At 40.7% G+C, this 21,664-nt stretch overlaps 1 protein-coding gene across 1 annotated transcript in view; it reads left to right on the top strand.

The window, feature by feature from the left end:
• The first annotated feature begins 278 nt into the window (after positions 1-278).
• PDE10A (phosphodiesterase 10A) overlaps positions 279-21,664 on the top strand; it is a 185,762-nt gene continuing 164,376 nt past the window's right edge. The window contains exon 1 of the mRNA XM_062573701.1: positions 279-1,119. Coding sequence (XP_062429685.1) covers positions 279-1,119 — 841 coding nt within the window. The remainder of the gene's footprint in view (positions 1,120-21,664) is intronic.

The raw sequence follows: 21,664 nt of genomic DNA on the forward strand, positions 1-21,664 counted from the left end.
AAAAGCGGACTTTAAAAGGGGATCGGAACCGCTTCGCGGTCAGCAGCGCCGCGTCCCCCTCCAGCCTAAAGGGGGAACGAAAATGTGAAGACTTTGTGAGGGAGGGGAGCCGGGCTGCGGAGGAAATACTGCCCGGGGGTTGCCGGAGGGAACGAAGGACCGAGCCGCGGCTGTCTCTCGTGCTCGCTCCTTTCTTGGCTTTCCCTTTCTGTCTACTCCGGTGTCTCTCCTAGGCGTCCTGCCTTAAACTACCGCGAAAGGGAGGGAAGAGCGGAAGCATGTCCAACCCGGAGAAGCGGATCTTATCCCGCCCCCCGGCCCCCCTGGCTGCAGCAGCAGGGGAAAAGCCCGGCTCCGGCAGCCGCCCGCTCCACTCCCATGGCCAGAGCGGCGGAGGTGGAGGCAGCGGCGGGTCTCCTCCTCCCCCCGCTCCTGGAGGCGGCTCGGCTGCCTGCAGCTCCCTTTCTCTCCTCCTAACAACCACCAGCAGCAGGAGCCGCGCTGCAGGGACAGCCTCCTCCGCCGCCTCCGCCAGCATCGTCCCCAGAGCGGTAGCGGCTCCTTTCCTCGCTCCAATCCCCTCCTTTTCCTCCGCTTCTCCATCTTCTTTTTACTTCTTGCCGCCGCCTCCTCGTTTCCCCTCCTCGTCTTCCTTTAACCTCACAAGTCTCCAAGGGAGGGAAGGAGGAGGAGAGGCAGCGAGAGCGGCAGGAGGAGGAGGAGGAAGAGATGTTGGCGGAGCAGCAGCAGCAGCTCACTTGATCGCCCATCCAGGCGGCAGCGGCAGGAGGAGACTGTTCTGTTCTTCCTCCATCCAGGGCTTGCTGCTCCGTTCCACAGCCGGCGGCCCCCGGCAGCACCAGTCTCGGCTCCTCCTTTCCCCGGCCGCCTCTCGCCTGTGGTCCTGCAATTCCCTCGGTGCTGCAGCAGCAGCAGCCCGCGGCGACGGGATCCGAGGAGGCGACGGACCCGGCGGGAGCAGGACTCCTAGGCGGCAGCAGCGGCAGAGAGGCGCCTTCTTCTCCTTCTCGTCTCCCCTACGCCTAGGGCCAGACATGGAAGATGGATCTAATTCTGCAAGCTGCTTTAGGAGGTTTACAGACTGTTTCTTGAGCACAAGTAGGTACCGGAGCGCTGTGCCCGGCGGCGGGTCGCGCATGGCTCGGGGCGGTGAAGGGCTGTTGCCCGAGGCTGGGTGCATGCGTTGAGGGTAGGGCATTTCTTTGTGAGTGGGGGGGAGGCGAAGACACAAAGGGGTTGTGTGCGTGGGGCGTGCGTGGACACATAGAAGAGCGGCCGGGCGTGTGTTGAGGATGCACGGACAAAGGGGATGCTGGATGTAAGCGAGTGCTCTTTGTGGGAACTGTGTGTAATGCATCGGGGATTTCTGCATCGTTTCGGGATCAGACGTAACTCGGTGTGTGTGTGTGCATTCGCTTTTTATTTGGGGCACGCTTAATTTGATCGGGAATGATACGTAGGGGAATGGAGACTTTTCCCTCTACTTACTTGAAGTAGCAATAAGGAGGCATTGTAGTATCGGCAGTTGACAGAAAAGAAGCGGATGAGAACGGAAAAGGGTGACATGTATTGCTTCTTTCTGCACCTCCTGTCAGATCTGCCACACGCTTGCAATTTCGGTGGTTTTGATACGATTTTGGCATTGAGTGTCTCCTTCTTCTGGCCGTGGCTTCCTTGCAAAGCGGATGACAAGCCGGAGAGGAAACATGTGCTTCTTGCTATTGGGGGCTGGTGCTGTAAAGGGAATAAGTGACCGACTGCCGGGATAAGTGGGGCACTGACGCGTTCAATAATGGCACTTAGCGGCGAGCGCCTTCCGCTGCCGCCGAAACGCTCCCCAGCTCGCAGCAAGCCCGAGGGCGGGGGCTGCGCTGAGCCGGTGTCAGGAGGTGGTGGGGAGGCGAGAGCAGCCGCCTGTGCGCCTCCGGGGACGGCTCGGTAAGTGCCTGTGCGGGGCCCGGGGGAGCCGCCGAGGCGGCGGGGACGAAGGGCGGGGGGGGGGGGGGGGGGGGGTTGCGTTGCCGAAGCTCCCCGTTCACCGCGGTGCGGCCGGGCCGGCTCCCCGTGGGGGCTCGCCCCGAGCCGCCCTCGTGGCTGCCTTCGCCGCTGCTTCGCCTCGCCTCGCCGCCGGCGTTCACGTTTCCGAGGCGTTTCATTGACGAACCGCGCCTCGGCGGTCGACGCCTTGCGGGGCCGCTGGGCAGCGCGGCCGTGGCCCGGGCCAGCCGGGGCTTCGGGCCGACCCCCGCTCGGGGCCGGGCTGGCCGTCCCCGCTGGGAGCCCCTCATCGCCAGCGCTCCCCGCCTACACCAGAGAATTTGCTGCTACCTAGGTTAGATTTGGGATTGGTGAATTTCAAAGCAGTGAGCATATTTGGCTTGAATAGCTCTAACTAACGAAGAACTTTTTTTCTTTCCCCCTAATGTTTTGATGCTGAGGATGACTTTGATCAACAGTGATTGGTTTGGGGATTTTGTGGGATGTTTTCTTAAATCGTAGGTTTATCCCTTAAAGTGTCTCTCAATTTTCATTTTAATTTTTTGGCGTACCTTCACTTTTATGGCTTTTTGGATACGGGCAAACAGTATTTAGTTCATGCATGTATGTATTTTGAGGGGACATAAGAGGTATAAAGATGTCAACTGAAACCTCTGTTTGTCTTAATACCTCACAGCTTTCTTAAGTGTTAATAGCCTACAAGTGTGGTTGTATTCTGTTATATGGGAGAGATGTATAAAGATAGTTGCAAAAAGACAGTGCTTTAAATATGAAACTTTATTTAATAGATGATTATGCCACATACATGTTTAGTTTTAGAGCCTCTAGGGATTCTTAAGCTCTTGCATTTTTTTTTCTCTGCATTTGAGAGGCATTGAATGCTAGTCATGGATGTAGTAGACCTCTGATGTTTTAAAGTAAGTAGACTTGGGAGTAAGGGACAGAGCCAGAGAATGTGTCATAGAAGTCTAGACCAAGAAAAAGAAAGTAAGGAAAACATCAGCTCTGCACACACACCATTTTAAAAGAAGTAGTGGCTTACACTTGAGCAATTTTATGAACACTTGAACAGAAAAAACTTGCTTATGTTTGACTGAGTGACCTCTGACGGAAGATTTTCCTGCAGGCAGGAAAGGGGCAGAGCAGCTCTTTTCCCTGTGAACTTACTGACATCTCTAATAAGACGTACAGCCTCTCTGTGTCTGTGGAGCCACTTTTCTGTCCTCTGCTGCCTGTTTCATGAAACTTTCAAGAACTTAAAAGTCTGAGATCTCTAATCTTGAATCGACTCTGATTGAAACTGGCCAAGGGGAGTCAAGAGGTATTAATAAGGTCAGGCAGATGTTCATATGCGAGCACGCATATGTACATATGTGTACATCCTCCAAATGGTTGCATAAGTCTGATTTCCTTAGGAAACCAAACTGAAAAAAGAGGTGGAGTAGACAGAAGTCAGACCAGATACTATTCAGTTACAGTACAGCTATTGCAAAGAGCACTTGTTGGACTGTGTTAGGAGTACTGTACACAATACTAATTACAGTACAACAAGAAGACTATTATTACTGCTTTGAAGAGGGTGAGATCATATAGAATAATGCAGATAACATACTGTATCTCATAGTTCTTACTGATTCTCAAATGATATTTCAAATTCTTAGTAATATACATATCCGTGCATATACTGTTAGACTTTGTGGACAAAAAAAGCCTAAGTATTTTTACAGGGGAAAACGGTGAGTTCTGTAGGGAAGAGGGACAAGATGGTTTGTTTCGAAGGGGAGACTTAAAAGTGACCTAATAGGGTATTCAAGACTGGAAAGCAATGAAATTGCTGGGGATGTATTATTCCTTCTTGTTTAGACCTTTTTCTGTTTGCATGTAATCCAGTCAGGCTTTCCAGACTTTCTTAGATAATTGTTATTTTAAAATTTCACATTCTGCAATATTCAGTTTGTGCCTTACCTGACTGTTTTTCTTACGATTCTGAATGAAGCACTAGACTGAACTGTAGATGGTTATGTAGACCCTATGTGTGTGGTTGTTCCCAATTTTTTAAATGTGTAGTTTGCTGCAAAACAATGTGTCCAGGAAACATATCTGCAGTCCTGGATCAATCCTCCAGTGGATTTCTACCATATTTAGGATACTGCAAGTTGCCAGGCATTCCAGGTTTTCGTGAGATGTCTTCACAAGAGCATCCCACGTTTGTTCTACAAGCAAGGTCTCTCAAGTTGCAGGTGTGTAGCATATTTCATCTGTGTCCCTTGAGTGTACTCACAGATATGAGTATTTTACAGGATGGAGGCTTGTACTTCTGGGAATATTACTGACATATTGATAATCTTACATAAAATCGTGTTTAATCTGCTTTCCTTTGTGATGCAGCAGGTTTGTCTTGCACTTGAACGTGACAGACTTTAAGGCTGCTTAAAGCTTTAAGGAGAGTATCTGTAGGAGAGGTCTGTTGTAGGGAAAAATGGCAATTTTAAGTTTAAATAAAGTTTAAAGGGTTCCTGTACCTGGGCTAACTGAAAAGTCAGTCTTGACTCAACCCTCTTACTCCTGGTTTGTGTATTTATTACATCTAATCAGGATTTTGTAAGCCAAATGCTGATCTTCAGCACTAAGTATCGTGTGAAAGTGGGCAGAATTTGGTTTTGTAATTAAATTTTCCTTAAAATTTAGTTATTGATGTGGAAAACGGAATTGTCCCTGGGTTTCATCCCCAGGAATTTTGGCTCTGCACTGATAAGAGAAGCAAGTTGTCCCTAGAATAGTGTATATTTGCAATGGTACATGATGTCATTCAATGGCACCCATCAGGACTGGCACTTTGTAATCCCAGGCTTTGAAGGAACATACAGGAGCAGCATGTGTCCTGCTCGGAAGCACTGTTATTTTAATTAGAAGGAAGGTGGGAGAAAATTGTCAAATAAACACAACAGAAAGCCAGGGGAATGGGAACTGGATGTGAGCAATTAATATCGAAAGAATATGCATGTATCTAAGTTAGGTATTTTTGCAACTTGTAGTCTATAAAGCATGCGGTTTACATTTGTAATAACTAATCCTATCTCCCTTTGACTTCTAAGCTCCGTTGTCAGTATTTGCCTGAAAGCCTGGGGGAACATAGTACTCACAGGCCTTGAGGAAGGAGGTAAATTCTTCAGAGTTGACTCTCAGGAGGCTTGTTTCTTGTTTAAGATGAACTGTGAAAGAAATTGTTATGCATAAAGCATGTAGCTAATGGTCAGTAGGATAACGTACCTGAGTTGGTGATGACCTTCATCACTTCTTAGAGTGGGATGGCTGTTCATTTAAGGTTTTGGAACAAGGCTGATGTCTCCAGTCACCACTGTTTGTGTCCTTCCTCCTTTTGTTGGCATTTAAGCCACTCTTGTAGGTTGGATCTGGTGAAAACTTGAAAGAGTGAAGATTGGTGTTTATTTCTGCATATACATCACTTAGTGTCTTGATTTTCAAATGTTCATATGAACACTCATCTGCACTAAGGATCTTTTTAAAATCATATATTGTACACATCAGTGCTACCTTTTGTTCAGTTTTAAGATCTTATGCTGTAGCCTGATACAAGTAGATGATATATACTGTTCTTGAAACACAAATTTAGTTCTAGAATCATAAAATAAGCATGAAACTGAGTGTAGGGGGGAGGGTTTATGACTTGGAAATGACTTATGCAACTTGTTGATCAACGTGATTAAAATCATGGGATTTTAGTTTGATGGGGCTAATACAAGGTAAATTTACTAATACTGCTTAAAAAGTGTTATAGTTTCTAGTCATGTTTAATACTTTAAAATTAAATGGATGTTTTTTCATATTTTGGAACTTGTACCTTCTGCACAGTTATAATCATTTTAAGCGAAATTTAAAGATCATAAGTTTAAAAGAAAAAAATTAAAAAGAGAGCTGTTAGGAGTATTTATGTTTTGTTTTTATACTCCCTCTGCTGGTTGTTTTAATTGCAAGTACCTGTACTCAAACTCTGCTACCAAATCTGTTGTTCTTTTACTGTTTTATCAGTTTGGCAGTAACTTGTATTGACTTGAATCTCTAAAATACAGAAAAGTCTGTATTTTATAAATAAAGAAACACTATTTGCAAGAATAGCTAGATTTACACCTGTTCTGTGGAATGATTTTTCATTTTTGTATTATCTTGTTTTGATTTGAACTCTAAAAGCAGTTGATGAATATAAGCTATCTATTCGTCAGTAAATATCACAAAAGTAGGAATTTGTATATTGTTTCTAAATATTTGCTCGTATATTCTATTTGTTGTAACAAACTTGCTATCCAGCTTTGAGCAATGGCTGTGACAATATAAGTTTTAATTATACTTGTTTTGTTAAAATAATACCTTTTTATCGGTCAGTGGATAGTGAGCGCAGCCTTACAGTTAATTATGAGGACACAAATAAAAGTATTCTCTGGAGATGTAACAGTTTCATGAGGTACTAGTTTTAGTATGCCACTATACAGTAATGTTCATCCTAAATGTTTATATCAATAACTGTAATCAGGAACTGTAGAGATTGGGTGCACGGATTGCTATATATGTGGTTGAAATGCAGCCCTTTCATTCCCCCATGGGTGTCAGTTACAGCTAAAATTGTTCAATGCTGCTTTTTGTTCTCTCTCCCCAAATCCAGTCTTCACTGTATAATGTGTCCTCACTTGTGCTGTTACTTGATTTCCTCCTGTCAGAACTTGAAGAGTGCCACCTACTGATTGACGGGCCGCTCCTTGCAGAACCTGGTTGTTCTTTCACCATCTGCAGGCTCTCAGAGCTCAGTCTTGCTTATCTTGTGGGATGTGACAGGCTGATCTGGTTGAGTGTGTGGAAACTGAAAGCTGAATCAAGCCTGAGCTTTGACCTCTTTCATTAAATGATTTTTTTCTTCTAATTTACTTCAAGATGAGGAAACAGGATTTTCATTCTGGATTTTTGTTTTGTTTTTATTTTTTTTTAAGTCTCTTTATCACTTGTGTCCTCCTTTTTTAAAAAGCATTTGAAGAAAGTGGCATATTTCTCTTGTTTCATCATCATTTTTTTTGTCAGACTGTCCTAATTAGTATGGGAAGAACAAGCTTGACTGATATGTATAGGAGAGTTTGGCTTCTGCTTCACTGGACTTAATGTATTGATCTGTTCTATGCTTGAATAGACAGTTGGGGTTCAAAAGGCATGTGTGGACTCACAATCTTGATTTTATTGAAAACGAACAATCTAGAATGCTCATGATATTTTTGCAAGGGGGAGAAGGACAGTATGGTTAACAAGTTCTGAATTTTTATGGCAATTTGATTAATCTTTATTTTTAATGTGCACCGAGAACACTTTTTTCCAACTTAGAAGTATGTAAGTTAGTTATGTTGTTAGTTAAAAAGCCTTGGAAGGTGCATGAACAGTTTGTATTAGTTCAAAAAATAGTATTTACGTATGAACAGGGAACTCCTTTATTGTGGAATTAAGCTGGTCTTGCATATCTTTCCAGTAATTTACGCCACTGAGAGCTTTCTGAATTCCCAGGCCCTAAGTCTCTTGTCATAGGTGGCATTAGGAAAACAGAAATTATAGTATCTTTTTACTTAATTTCTAAATTTCATATTATTTGGAAAATGTATCAACAGCAAATTTTAGTCTGCATGAGTGGTATTTTTAACTATAAAATATAAAATTACTAGGAGATGCCAAATCTTACACCTCTGTAGGACTTGAATTGGGGGCTCTGTATCATTTGGAGGCTTTCTAAAGTAGTTCTGGCTCAAAAATACTCACTACATTGTTCATGTTTGTACTTTAAGTGTTTTCTAATTAAAACGACAACAATAATAATAAAGCTAACATAGCAGCAGCAGTAGTAATCTCAAGATTACAAGCCCGAAGAAGAGATTGTCAGAGTTTGAGACCAGTTAATCCACCTTCCTGCTGGAAACTGTGAAGATTGAATGCTTTTGTTAGTGCTTATTGATCTGATTCCTTGCTTTTGCATCATCACCAGACTCCTGTGCAGTTTAGCTGTACTTAACAAAGTTTATTCAGCTGTTAATTCCAACATTCTTCCTTCCTCTTACCCTTCCACTTGCGTCGAAAAAATCCCCTAATGTCAAGCCATGAATAGTTCCTAAAGGAAAGAAAACTTTTGGATCCCAGCTTCTAGTGACATTGTGCAAAACCCTTGCATCTTTAATTATGCTTCTGATCCATCTTGAATTACGTCCCTGAAACAGCAGACATTTCTGGCTACTGACAAGCATTGCTTCGTCCCTTTAATAGTATAGTTTGTTTTGCTTCACCCTGTGGGGAAGTTTCATAATTGGCAGGAAAAATACCACTTCTCTGTCCTAGATATTTTAGTAGCATTTCTGCAACACTGGGGTACTCTGGCTCAGAAAATAAGATGCCTGAGTTAAGATGGCTAAATGTTTGTCTTGTTCATTTGTAGTTTTCTTTACTTTCTAAGCTTTGTTTGTGCACTGTATTTCTTAAATAGTGTCTCATTTTTATTTACTTACAAACTGAGCCAACTACTATTCTCTCTTTTGATTGACTTTTCTTAAAAAAAAGTATGTACCTTAGTTCTCTGTTTCATTAATAATTTTTTTCGTAACACGTTTCAATTAAGTTTATGTTTTTTTTTAAAAAAAAAAAAAAGCCCAAACATTCTTTTATTTAACACTTTGTTGTATTTATATTTTGTGTCTCTTGTGCATATACAGATACCTTGGAAACTTTTTCTATGTGAATTTTTTTTTGGAGCATAGTCTTATTGTCTGTACTTTGTCTTTCCATTGCTTTCTTTCTCTCTGTGTTATCTCTTTCTCTGCTTAGTAGTCTTTCCTCTTTGTCCACCCATCAGCTTATTTTAGCTGATATTTCCTTCTTGATTGCTGAATTCTGTGTGAATTTTGTCTCTTCCCTGTCTCTTCCCCTGTCTTTTTAATAATGTTTTTATTTTCCCCAGCTATTTTGTTTGGTCTGTGTGTTGCTGTTACTCTAGTTCTGGTGTAGTTCACTTTGCCTGTATTTTATCTTCTTTGTAAGACGAAATTTTGCACAGCAGTTGAAAAACCCTTCCTATGTGTTCTGTGCTTGCAGTGACTCATTGTATTTCCTAATCTGCCACTGTCTGCCCAGCCCTAAGTGTGATGTCAGTTGGATTTTTTTTTCTTCTTTTAAGCAAACGTACGACTGATGAAAGTTACTGTTTGATGTAACAGGAAACTGAAGTAATCTATTCTCAAAACAGGCACTGCCTTAGCCATTATGCTTGGTTTCATCATGCCAAGCTCCTGTATGTCTTGTGCTTGGGAGCAAATGAGTTTTAAGTGGATATTTCTCACTATTCCTGTTTCTTCAGACTTCAGTTTTCACCAGTAAAGACTCCTGAGACAACTACCCTTGGGAAGCTCCTTTCTCAGAAGTCTTGAGTCTTGGAATGTGCTTCTGTGGCGTTCAGTTCATGATTATGAATGTGAGAGGCTCTGGAGGTTAGAGGTGTCCTCTTGAGAAGTGCTTTCAAAAGGCCAGAGTATGGGCAACTTGCAGTCTTGCAGTCTCCAGTGTTTATAGAACAGTGCACTTCCTGTGCAACTGCTGGCTTCGTTCTTGTGGTACAGAGAACAAGATAATTTGACATGTTGTAGGAACTTTCATAGGCTGTTTGTGGGTAGGAATGTGCTTGTAGATTGCCTGTTTCTTTCAGACCTTTTTTGGACTTGTATTGGAGCTATATGCTGTGTTTATCCTTGCCAACTAAATACAGATAGGATGTGGACTCAAGCTCTAGCCCTGTAACTGTCCATACTACTTCATTTTTAGTGGGCTCCCAGGTCCAATTCTGACTAATGCCTGACTAATACTCCATTAAGTACTGCCTGCATGTGGGCTGGGAGAAAGGGAAGGCCAGGAACTGTTCCCAAAATGCAGTGGAGAATGATACTTGTCTTCTCCCATCTCTTGTCAGGGGAAGAGTTTAGCTGTGTGGACCCAGGCTGCATAATGTCACTGCGTTTTATAGCTGGAGAACAGGCTCTGTTCTGTTTTCCTTGGTAATATTGGGACATAGCCCTATGGAGCAGTAGAGAAATCTTTATACCACTTGTGGCACGAGGGCAGACCTTGTTTCTGTGGACCAAAATCTTGGCTTCCACAGCCTGAACCACAGGTTCTACAAATGCCTGAATGAAAGATGTGTTTGGTGAATGTGGGACCATTGCTGCGAGACATGGCTGCTGCCTGACTACGGGCAAGTACTTGGCTTGTCAGTGTTTCCTCAACTTGCTGCTCTGGAAGGCTTCTTAAAAGTTCTGGCTGGAAATTTGTAAATGAATGTTCATAGGGGAAAGGGAAAACAAAACTTCTTGACAAATATGAATGAAACGTGTGTAGATGACACATACTTAATATTAAGGAAAAATGATGATGGCTGATCTAACCATGGCAGTAGTAGTGAAGGAGTAGCATTCAGAAATAGAAGAAAGTTGAAACGGTAAGAGAAATTGAACATTTTTATTGCTGAAAGGAATGTGATAAAAGCAGAAGAAAATGTTTATCCTTTTAGAGAAAGCTATTTATAAACTCTAAAAGGTTTCTTCTTGGAGTAGATGAGAGACTTGCTATGTAAACATCACTGAGTAAACTGTCAAATTTTGAAGAAATTCTTTCACTGAAGTATAAGGGTTGGGGCTTTAAGTACGAGGGTTATCTTTAATGTCAGAAACCTTTTCTTTCTGCTTAGCTATCTTCTTTTGAATAACAATATAAAGAGTGCCTAGTGAATTTTATATAGATTATGAATGTACTTAAAGATAACATTTTCATGTATTTCTTGACTTTTTGTGGTTTAATATTTATTGACTGGCTAGCTTTTATTTAACATCCCCTTGTGTATGCCAGCTGGCCCTGCCTTTAGCATTATTTTACTAGGTCACTCTGAAAGTTTTACCATTCTATCCAGTGTTTTATTTTAAAGCTTGATTTGTAATTTAATAACTTGTCCACCTTTTTCCTTTTTTTTTTCTTGACCATTTATTAAAGCATAAATCAGGCTCAATATAGACACTGTCTCCCATAACATCCTCCTAGGCAAGTTCAGGAAGTGTGGGTAAAATGAGTGGACAGTGAGGTGGATTTGAGAACTGGCTGAAAGGCAGAGCCCAGAGGGTCATCATCAGTGGCAGAAAGTCTAGTTGGAGGCCTGTGGCTAGTGGCGTCCCCCAGGGCTCAGTGCTGGGTCCCATCCTGTTCAACCTTTTCATCAATGACCTGGATGAGGGGGCAGAGTGCCTCCTCAGGAAGTTTGCTGATGATACCAAGCTGGGAGGAGTGGCTGACACACCCAAGGGCTGTGCTGCCATTCAGAGAGACCTGGACAGGCTGGAGAGTTAGGCAGAGAGGAACCTCATGAGGTTCCACAAGGGCAAGTGCAGAGTCCTGCACCTAGGGAGCAATAACCCTAGGCACCAGTACAAGCTGTGGACTGACCTTCTGGAGAGCAGCTCTGCAGAGAAAGACCTGGGAGTGCTGGTGGACGACAAGTTGACCATGAGCTAGCAATGTGCCCTTGTGGCCAAGAAGGCCAATGGTATCCTGGGGTGCATTAGGAAGACTGTTGCCAGCAGGTCGAGGGAGGTGATCCTGCCCCTCTACTCAGCCCTGGGGAGGCCTCACCTGGAGTCCTGTGTCCAGTTCTGGGCTCCCCAGTCCAAGAGAGACATGGAGCTACTGGAGAGAGTCTGGCACAGGGCTACAAAGATGATCAGAGGGCTGGAGCACCTGCCCTATGAGGAACGGCTGTGAGAGCTCAGCCTCTTCAGCCTGGAGGAGAAAAGACTGAGGGGGGATCTTATCAATATGTACAAGTATCTGAAGGGAGGGTGTCAAGGGGATGGGGACAAACTCTTTTCAGTTGCCCCGTGTGACAGGACAAGAGGCAATGGGCAGAAATTGAAGCACAGGCAGTTCCGCCTGAATGTGAGGGGGAATTTCTTCCTTGTGAGAGTGACGGAGTACTGGACCAGGTTGCCCAGAGAGGTTGTGGAGTCTCTTTCTCTGGAGATGTCACGGCCCGCCTGGATGCAACCCTGTCTACCATGCTCTAGGTGACCTTGCTTGAGCAGGGGGTTGGACTAGATGATCTCCAGAGGTCCCTTCCAACCTGACTGATTCTGTGATTCTATGATAGACTGTACGTCCCTTTTCTGTGTCTGTTAACATGAATTGTCTCAGATGGCTCTAGCCATGAATTTGTTGTGAATACAGCTGATGTCAGTGTATTACTTTACTGAAAATGGGCAAGATGTCCTCTTACTAGTCCATGACAAGTCTTAATTCTTGTTGACAAGGTTATGTTGCAGTTGGTGGCTTCTGATTTGGCTGCAAGACTTAACTTTTTATTTGTTTTGGTTCATTCAGCTATGTATATGTTCTTTTTGAAATGTTGAACCACTCTCTTAGCACTTTGCAACATCTTGTTTTAACAACGTTGTGCTTGAATCAAAGCAACTTACTGTTCTGTAGTGCCAAGAAATATTTTTTTTCCAAGCACTTGTAAAAGGAGGTTTTTGTTTTTCTTGTTTGAAAACAGTTCTATTAATGCTTATGGAGCTGAAGGGAGGAATGGTAAAGAAGTTAAAATCTGTTATATTTATCATAATTCAAAAGAGAATGTGAGAACAGTTACCCAATTATTTTGGGCAATGCTGATAAGAAATCCTTTTGCTAAAACACAAACTGGTAAGTGGAATGTGGCGTAAGGTTTGCCTTGTGCTAGACTTCAGTTTGGAACTTGGAACTGAGTTACAAACTGATCTGAAAGTCTATTTAAAAACTCTTATATTGGTTTAAACCAATGTTGTTTTGGTAGGCTTTAAACCTCTGTGAGATGAGCTCTAGCAGGTTTACTGGTGGCAACTGAGATACCTAACCTAGAATTCTCTGCTCAAAGTCCTTAGCAGTTTAGCAGAGATAGCAGAAGAAAGGCTCAAGCACATTGTTTGTCTTCCTAACAGGTGATGCATGTGGAGCTGAATTTCTGCTAATATATTGAGCTGTAGATTGAGGTAATTGATGAACAGACTGCAGAAGTGACCTTGGGTCCTGCTCTGGAGCTGTCAAGCTTGAAGCAGGTTGCGAGAGCCTGTTAGGGGCGGTGAGGGCTTAAACTGCTGCAACTACTTGCTTCCTTCCCCTTTCTCTTCGTTAGTGCTGAAATATGTCTGAACCCAGAGCAAGCTGGTTCAGGGAGCTGAGGTGGTAGAAAACCTGCTGACTTTTGGTGTAGGTTAAGTTTTCTGTTGCTTAACTTCCTGAATAAGTTCACTGTGGGGTCAGGCGAGCACTTTTAAGTTGTTACAAACTAACACTCCAAAGAAATGGCCTCTCTTGAGTGGTCCTAAGGCCACTCTTTCCTATTCATGTGTAGTCCTCCCATGTGCAGGCACCTTTGTGTGGCCACATGGTGAACTAGATTGAGGACCTTCTCTGAATTAAAACAGAGCAGGCTTAAGAAGGGAGACGATGCATTCCTTAAATTGTTAATAAGCTTCAGAAAATAATTTGGAAGTGTATGTTTAAAACATTTGAAGTGGTAGTCTTCTTCAGAGACAGGAAATAGCATTACTTCTGTAATTTAGATTTTGCCATCTTGGATGTCAGCATTATGAAAGTCTCTAATTGGCTGCTCAGTTAATGTTTTTGTTTTTCCCCACAGAAAAACATTGCTTCGTTTGCCCCGTACTTTACCCTGTGTAGAAGATGCCAGTTGTTGATGATAGGAAACGTATCTTTATTCCCTCCCTCCACCCCCCAACAACACCTGAGTCCTTTCAATTCTACAGTGCAGACCCTCCACAGAACATGAAATTACTAGTTGTTTTATGAGCTTTTCTATTTTATTTATTTCCTATTGTTGCACTTAGCTTTTGTGGGCATTAAGTTTTACTGGACTCTGGGGCAATAGCAGACTGCATATCACTGAAGAAAGTGAAGAGGATCAGACAGAAGTGCAAGAATAGTCACTAATTTTGGGTATGCCAGTGATAGAAGGTAAGCTGAAGCGCATTAAAACTTTTTTTTTTCTTTTCTTTCTGCAAAGTACTGGATGAGCAGTGACTAGTCCTCTAAACAGACCTGGATATTGATCAGTTTTCCCTAACACTGACAGCTTGGGGCCTCTGTCATCTTTGTTTTTCATTTGGGGAAACAACTGAAATTAGGTAAGTGGCTTCTAAGCCACTGGTAGAACCTGACTTCTAAACCTGGGATCCTTCTACCAGGCCACATTGCCTCCATGTTTCAAAGAGTAATGTTTCCATAGCTTCCAGTGACTTCATCTGCTGTTGTGTTTATCATTTTCCATAATCAGGTGCCAGACATTGGGAATCTAGCAGCTTTGAAGGAAAAAAAACGTACACTACGTCATTCTTGAAGACCAATGGTGGAATCAGTTTAAATGTGCTTGTGTTAAAGCTGCGAAGTGAGCTAATGATCAATTTTGATCAGGCCTGCTTCTGCTGTTGCTGTTTTTCTTAGATAAGTAAATCTTAATTGAAGGAAAGAGTCAGTGTTTTAGTAAATAGCATTATATTTGTTGAGAAATAGTGGTAACAATGAAGATAACAGGTTTACCACAGCATTATGGGGGCGGGGGTGGGGGGGGAATGAAATAGAAAAACAGGGGAAAAAAAAGGATATCCTTCAAATGCTTCTAGACTGTGTCTGTAATTCAGTTTTGTGGACAGTTACCATTTTCTGCCACACCTACAATTTACAGCAGACTAGTCTTCAACTTTTTTCTATTTGCATCACCTTCTAATATGAATTCAGCTACAAGAGCAACATTGCCATGCACTTTAAATTTCAGACTGTAGATCCTTCCTCCTGTATGTTTGCTGGTATGTGCTGTTCTGGGAAATTGTGGTGTAGTCAGTGCTGTTGCTTAAGGAGTGAAGTGTTAAGCTGCACTGGGGGAGAATTTGAATTGAACAGTGTTCAACTCTGTAACATGATGTTTTTCATGGATGTTTTTATAATTCAATTCTGCATCTTTGCTTCAGTTTGGAAATCTTTGTGAACCTGTTTAAGAAACTTTAGAGCTCTTGAATGCTAAAATAATAATTTCTTGGTTTTTTAGGGAGCTTTAGGAAAGGGGGGAAATAAGGAGAATTGGATAAGCATGTTTAAAATAGAACAATGATTATGAAAAAAGTAATATCTTCAGTCTATATGATGGATGTTGTTCCTATGTTCCTGTTCTTTAAAAACATGTGCACTGACATTTATATTATGAATAACAGTCAGTTTCTATGTATTACTGCTTAGAGTTTTATCTGGTTCTTTACTTAGTGATATTTACATTTTATATTGTTTGGCTGTGAAATTTTGCATGTGAAGGTTATGGCTTTCAGTTTTATCATCTCATAAGTAACAGCTGATGCACAGATCAGTGAACCTTTTGAATTCAGTTTTGGGAGACTTTTTAACTACTTTGTTTTCTTTCAAAATGATATTATTACCAAGAAGTGCAATAGAAATAATTACATGTGTATTCTATGAATAGTTTGGGTAAAACACTAAAATACAAATACTGTTACTTTATTGGCATAATGCGCGCTCGCTCTCTCTCTCTTTTTTTTTTTTTTTTTTTTTGAGCAATGACATAATCTGGGCATCTCCTAAGTGCTGCTGTCCTATCTTATACATCATCGTATTTTCAGCTACTTAGCTTCATAGCTTTTCTGCTGAAATACTGGGAATCTGCTCCTCTCTACGCTTGTGACAGAGCGGTACAAGTTAAATAAGACAAAAAAAACCCCAAGCATTTCAGCGTGCGTTGAATCTTTGGAGTCTGGATGTTCCTGGAGCTTTTCCTTCTTTCTCCACTGCCTCCACCCTTTTCCTTCTGCCCAGCTTTTGGGCTTTGTGGAATGTCTGCTATCTAATAACACGAACAGGACGTCATCTTTTGTTCTTTTTCTGCAGCCACTTGTTTGTGCAACTCCTCTTCCTAGCTGCTGATTTTCATGAAGTTGTTTGATGCATGTATTGACATGTATCAAGTGTTCACTCAAATTTGATCAAAATCAGTTGTTAGTTCAAAATACGTTTGTAGGGGCAAATTTGTAGCTGACAAGCCAATGAGATAATAAAGTATGTTTTGCTTGATGTATCTGATAGAATAAAATCCTTGGAAAAAAGGCTCTAGTGACCTTCCAGTCTGTATGCATGTGTGTGCATGCTTTTTTGGTTTTATATTTATATTTTTGGTTGTATATTTATTAGTTCTCTCAGTAGCTTTGAGGTCACATTAAGGACAGCTGTGATGTCTTTTGGATTCCGCAAATTTTCTTTCGTGTATGAAACAAGCGTGCATGGCTTCGGAGTAAGAGGTCCATGATGTTTTCAGTAGTCCTTACTCAAGTGTAATTTACCAAGGGACTCCTGCAATTCAGTTGTTTTGGGAAGTGCAGCTTAACTGATGTAATGCATTTATGTTCCCTGGAAACGGAACAAAATTGCAGCTCTACTCTGTTTAATGCAAGGTTTGTCACTGACTTCAGTTGCTGTGATATTTGCTCCCATCATTTGATCTTTTGGTTGTACTGGCTGTTTGTGCTTTATGAATCTGATTTGCTGCCATCGGTTCCTCATAGCAGTGTGGAAAATTTTTATTCATGAGTATTTTACAAAATTCTGAAGAGGGTTTTATTTTGAAATATGATGCAACAAAAGCTGAATTCAACAAAACTTACATTGTTTTTATCCTTTGTAGATTATGCTGAGAAAGGGAATCACCATAATTGATTCAACAAGAGGTGCTAAATGTATAAAACCACATGAATTCAAAAAATTCTTTGAAAGAATTAAATATTTTTCATCTGATGTGTGTTATTGCCAACAGTAATACATTGTCTGATGGAGTTGCTATGTTTCCTCTCAGTCCCTCTTAGAAACTAAAATGCATTAAAATGAGACAGTATTACCTTGATCCTATCTACTGCATCAAGTATGTGTTTAAGCAAAATGAATTAATTTCTTTTCTTTTTTTTTTTTTTTTAATATTTTGTTCAAAAAGTCATTTAGTCTGAAGTAGGAACACACTGCACTTCATCAATTTGATTCAAATTCACAGCAGTTCTCTACGATTCCAAACAAAACATGCTCAGTGCCTTTTTTTGAAATTTGTTTTTGGCCTCTGGAAGATGATGAGTTTCCTGCTAATTGTTTGCAGTGCATTTCTCTGAACAGGCTTCAGAAAAAGACAGTCATGCTGATAGGTGAAAGAACACGAGCTCCATGTTATACCAGTAGTTGATCTGAATATTTGGGAATATCCAATTTTTTTCTCTGGTCACAGTTGTCAGAATACAGTGCGTAGAGATGTACCTTATTGATAATTTATGGAGTGAGTAATCATGTGTAAAGAATTTATAATCAGAAAGTCTTTAAGAACCCTCCAGAGGGGAAAAAGAAAAAAAAATCCCTTACTCCTGTTTAATTTCAGTGGAAATTGTACGAGTGAAGTAGAGGACAGGTTTGATAGGAGAGGGTTCCTTAACCCTCAGCCAATAAAAAATATACAGCCAATAAAAAATAAGAGCAGAAAAGGCCCTACTTCGTACATGCACCTTGCAAAGATGTTTTCAGAATTGAGCAAGACCCACATGATGTTTTTCTTTGGAACTTATTTTTTAGACATTTGCCTAAAAGTTTTCATTTACTTATACATGCAGATTTGGGAACAAAAATGAGTCAAAGTCCCATTCCTTTCCCATTGGTTATTTCTCCAATGGTTCTCCATTATTATTATTTTTTTTTCTAAAAAGAAAAAAACGTAATTGTCTGCATTATTGGTAATTCCTTGTGCTGTTTGTATAGCCCATAATCTGAATGAACCTTCCAGTAGCCCTGATGCGAAGAGAAGGGTGACTAGACACCCAGCTGTTCTTTCTGTACTGCTTAGGGTAAAAGGCCTGATGGTCAGGTTTTTATATAGATAACTGCATAAATCTTGCTAGAAAAAACTTGTAAAAGTGGTTTAAAAGCAGTAAGATAAAATGATTGTTATATAAAACAAATAAAGCATGTTTTTGTAACATCTTGAAGATATTTATTCTGTTTATGGTCATTTCATGCCTTTTCATTTTTCCAGGCCAAAGATGTATGTACAACTCAAATCCCATTAAAACTCTAAATAACAGCTGAATGCAGAGATAAGAATGGTGCATGGATATTCAAATGGATTATTATTATTATTATTATTTTAAACTAGAGTGAAGTTACTCTTAATGCTTTGTGAATTAAATGAAGGCTAGTTTATTTTCAGATTGCAGGAAAATGAAAGAACATCGTCAGGAGGTCTGAACTAAAGAATAAGGCATGTTAAGCTGGTAAAAATTTTACTAATTTTATTAATTACAGCTTGTTTTCGGGCCTTGGTGTGCTCAGTTTCCGGTTCGTAGCAATCTCATCCAAAACTGCTGTGATCATCTTATTCCTTTTTTTCCCCCTGTCATTTAAATTATACCACCAGGTCTTTCACATGACCTTTCTGTAAAATCATAAATTGCCACAAGCTGAAGAGCATGAGCTACGTTTCATGTTAATAAAGAAATCAAGGGAAAGAAGGGGATTGGAAGTGGTGGGTTTTTCTAATGAAAGTCCTACACAACTCTGCTGCTAGTTTCTCTTTATGTATGTGTCAATAGACTTGGAGAGCGTCGTTCCAACAACCTCCCACCTGCAACCGTAATGAAATGAGGCCTTTCATTCCTTGGCAGCCTGCAGACAAGGTGGGTGGTGGTGGTGATGGTCAATTTATTATTTATTTATTTATTTATTTATTTATTTTTATAACAAGGGTTATGATGTTTTTATGTCCATTTTTAAGAGAACAAAACATTATGTAGCTGTTGTAAAAATTGGCATCAGTCATAAATACATTAGAGGTGCTGTTCTGATACATAAGCTATGTTTTGGATTTAAAGCAGGCTTTTTATTTCCTGTGTGTTTGTAGGAAGTACTAAAAAAGAGTTAAGGACAATGGTGATATTGTAGCAGTTGAGCTATTAGAGCAGAGATGGCTCTTTTGATCTGATGCTAAAGACAGGCAACTCCCTGCTTGCCCTTCAGTCAGTTGTGCAGTGTTTGGGGCTGAAAATCTGTCAACATAATTTTTTGTAGGACATTTGTGGAAGCAGACCGTCAAAGCTCCCTAGTACACACATTAAGAAGCTGCCAGGATAACAATTTGGGGGAAAGAAATCTTACCACAAAACTCTTTTTCCTTTCAGATTTAAAGGAAGTACAGTAGGACTACTCAAAGCAGAGTATTTGATTTGAGTATATTGTAGTTCATTATTTTAACTGCTTTTTTTCTGTCTTGAAAGTGAAAAGCAAGAGGAGGACCTATTTCATGAAATGTATTTCAACTCACAGTGTACACTTGGATTTTGTTAGATTTAACTCGAATTCAACTTAATTTCCCAATTTTGTTTGTTTTTTTTCTTGCTTGGCAAGTGGGCTTGTGGCACCTTCGAAAATCAGCAGGCTTTGTAAAAAGATATGGTAGTTGACATTTCTGAGGCTGTGGCAGGGAAACAGTGCTGTTGGTTAGGGATGGGAGATTAGAGTCCAAAATATGACTGCAAACTCGTTTACCATCCTATGGTATCTCCTTTGTTTTTGCCCTGACTGCACGTAGGCACCAGCTGTTTTTCAGTGCACTGGCATTTTCCAGGTGGAGTGCTGTGCTGGGCAAATGAAGTAGCACTTCATCTGATTGATTTAACAGTCAAAAGGAGGGAGGGAAATACTACTTTTAAATACTATTGTTAAACTGCTGTTAAACCACTAGTATTGTTGTAGTTGCCCCTTATTTACCAGTTCCCTGCTGCATGCTTCCATGCTAATTTTGTGTTATACATAACTTAAACTATGGTAAATACGTTTTCTTTACTAGTTCTTGTGTCTTTCAAATGTATCGCTCATGTAGAAGCTGGGCAACTGATTGAAACTAGGAAAGGGAGTAAAGAGCACTAGCAAGTGCTAGTAACAGTATTTTAACAACAAAAAGTGATCTATTCATATTATCTTAAAATACAAAGTGGGATTCCTGACAGTATGAGATCATGGCCCTGCCTCCCCTATTAGGGCTAGCTGCTGCAGGGTGAGAGCACTTTCAGTGTTTTTTCCGCCTTCCAAAACCTCCTGTAAGTTTTGTTAGTTCATTCCTCCCACGACATCTTGGTAGTTGCAGTATCTTCAGGAACAGGGTTCTGGTGTGCCTATTTATTTATTTTATCTCATCACAGCTCCACTTCAGAAGGGACTTTTCTCTAAAAGACCCAACACCCTACCCCTGTGTTCTTTACAGCTTTACCAAGTGAAAGCAGCCAGAGTGACTGAGATTGGTAGTTTATAGATAATTCTGATCTTCTGAAAAATAGCAAAAACATTCATCTAGCTGTTAGAATTCCATGCCTGTTACAAGTAACTGTCTATATTCATTGCCTTTGACTAATGCTGGCAGCATAAAGTGCTGGTAGATTCTATTGCTAAGTGTATTTTGAAAGATTAACGTGCACAGGATGTGTTAATAGGAGGAAAACGGAAGAGAGCAAGAAGGCATATAAAAGAAACAAGATAGAATTTCATAGTTTCCTTGCCAATCAGAAAACAAACATAGATGAAAAGACAGTTGGGACATCAAGAAATGGAAGGGGCAGTAAGGAATTTTCTGGCAAAAGAAGAGCACTAAAAAATCCCAACAAAACAAAAATAGGTTATGACACATCAGTTCATATTTTTCCATTGAAGAGATGCAGTCCCACCTACTCAAGTTTCTGAAAAAAAAATTGCAAATCTGAGTAGCTGAAATATCAACCCATGTTAATATTCTTCTGATATATACATATATATATATATATATATATATTTTTTTTTTTTCTTCTGGATATGTGAAGAGGATATTGGGACTGTATTTTTTTTATTGTGTAAATAAGGCGTGTTCTTTATTGCAAATAGCAACTAGTTTTCTGGTAGATGCCTTTTATGGTGCACTTATGTTTTAATGCTTCCTTAATCATTTCCTTTGCAGCTTAAAAAGGCAAAGAATAGCCTGCTGCTAAGTTTCTAGGCAGCTGAGCTGATTCTGTGGAAGGAGTTTATTTGCAGGATTTCCATTGTGAAAGGAGGACTGTATTTCTCGGTCTGCTTGGGAAGTTTTAGCCTGTTTGTGTGTTAAATCTATTTTTTAGAGCTGTTCAGAGTATAGATTCCTGCCATGGATGTTTTATTACTCAAGAAAATGAGTTCAACCACAGTTGAATGTGAAGAGGCAGAAGATTCTTACTTACAGACACCTGAACATCCGAGGGTAAAATGTGTCACGCTGATACCATTCTGCAGACTTCGGGTTTATGTAGAACTGGATTAAATTTTAGCAATGGCATAGAAATGTCTGAGGCTTACTAAGTAACAGATAAGGGATTTAGTTTCTTCTTTCAATTTTGCTGAATTTATTGATGTGTCATTTCCCCCTCCCCTCGGACATAGGAGCACTGCTTTCCACCGTGTAACATTAACTTTCATCATTAGTGCTCTTATCTTATGT

The sequence above is a fragment of the Rhea pennata genome, chromosome 3 (assembly GCF_028389875.1).
Source record: "Rhea pennata isolate bPtePen1 chromosome 3, bPtePen1.pri, whole genome shotgun sequence".
Classification (NCBI taxonomy): Eukaryota; Metazoa; Chordata; class Aves; order Rheiformes; family Rheidae; genus Rhea; species Rhea pennata.